Here is a 506-nt window from a genome sequence, read left to right on the forward strand (position 1 = left end):
TTGTGTGGAATGTGCCTGGGGGAAAATGTTGGAGGGGGGGACACGCAACGCTGGACCTCGGAGCTCGGAGTACTAATCGGTTGATCCCTGTTTTCTGTGCGTCGGCAGAGTCATCTGTTCTTCGTCATGGAGTACCTGAACGGGGGTGATCTGATGTTTCACATCCAGCAGAGCGGCCGGTTTCCGGAGGCCCGGGCCCGGTTCTACGCCGCCGAGATTGTGTCCGGCCTGAAGTTCCTGCACCGCAAGGGGATCGTCTATCGGTGAGTGTGTGCGGCGACGGCGACCTCGTACAGCTTCTCGCTAACGCGCTTCTACAACCCCACCCCCGCCAGTGATCTGAAGCTGGACAACGTGCTCCTGGACTACGACGGGCACGTGCGGATAGCGGACTTCGGCATGTGCAAGCTGGAGATCTACCTGGACAAGCTGGCGGACAGCTTCTGCGGTACACCCGACTACATGGCACCTGAAATCATTAAAGTAGTAGCCGCCAATGCACTGCG

At 58.9% G+C, this 506-nt stretch overlaps 1 protein-coding gene across 1 annotated transcript; it reads left to right on the top strand.

Moving 5' to 3' along the window:
* Positions 1-108: 108 nt before the first annotated feature.
* LOC131214696 (putative protein kinase C delta type homolog) lies at positions 109-483 on the top strand (the record flags this gene model as incomplete). The annotated part of the gene is made up of 2 exons (XM_058209030.1): positions 109-263; positions 336-483. Coding segments are annotated over 2 exons (303 nt in total), but the record flags the coding sequence as incomplete, so codon positions are not given.
* Between the last annotated feature and the right edge of the window lie 23 nt (positions 484-506).

The sequence above is a fragment of the Anopheles bellator genome, unplaced genomic scaffold (assembly GCF_943735745.2).
Source record: "Anopheles bellator unplaced genomic scaffold, idAnoBellAS_SP24_06.2 scaffold01945_ctg1, whole genome shotgun sequence".
NCBI classification, from domain to species: Eukaryota; Metazoa; Arthropoda; class Insecta; order Diptera; family Culicidae; genus Anopheles; species Anopheles bellator.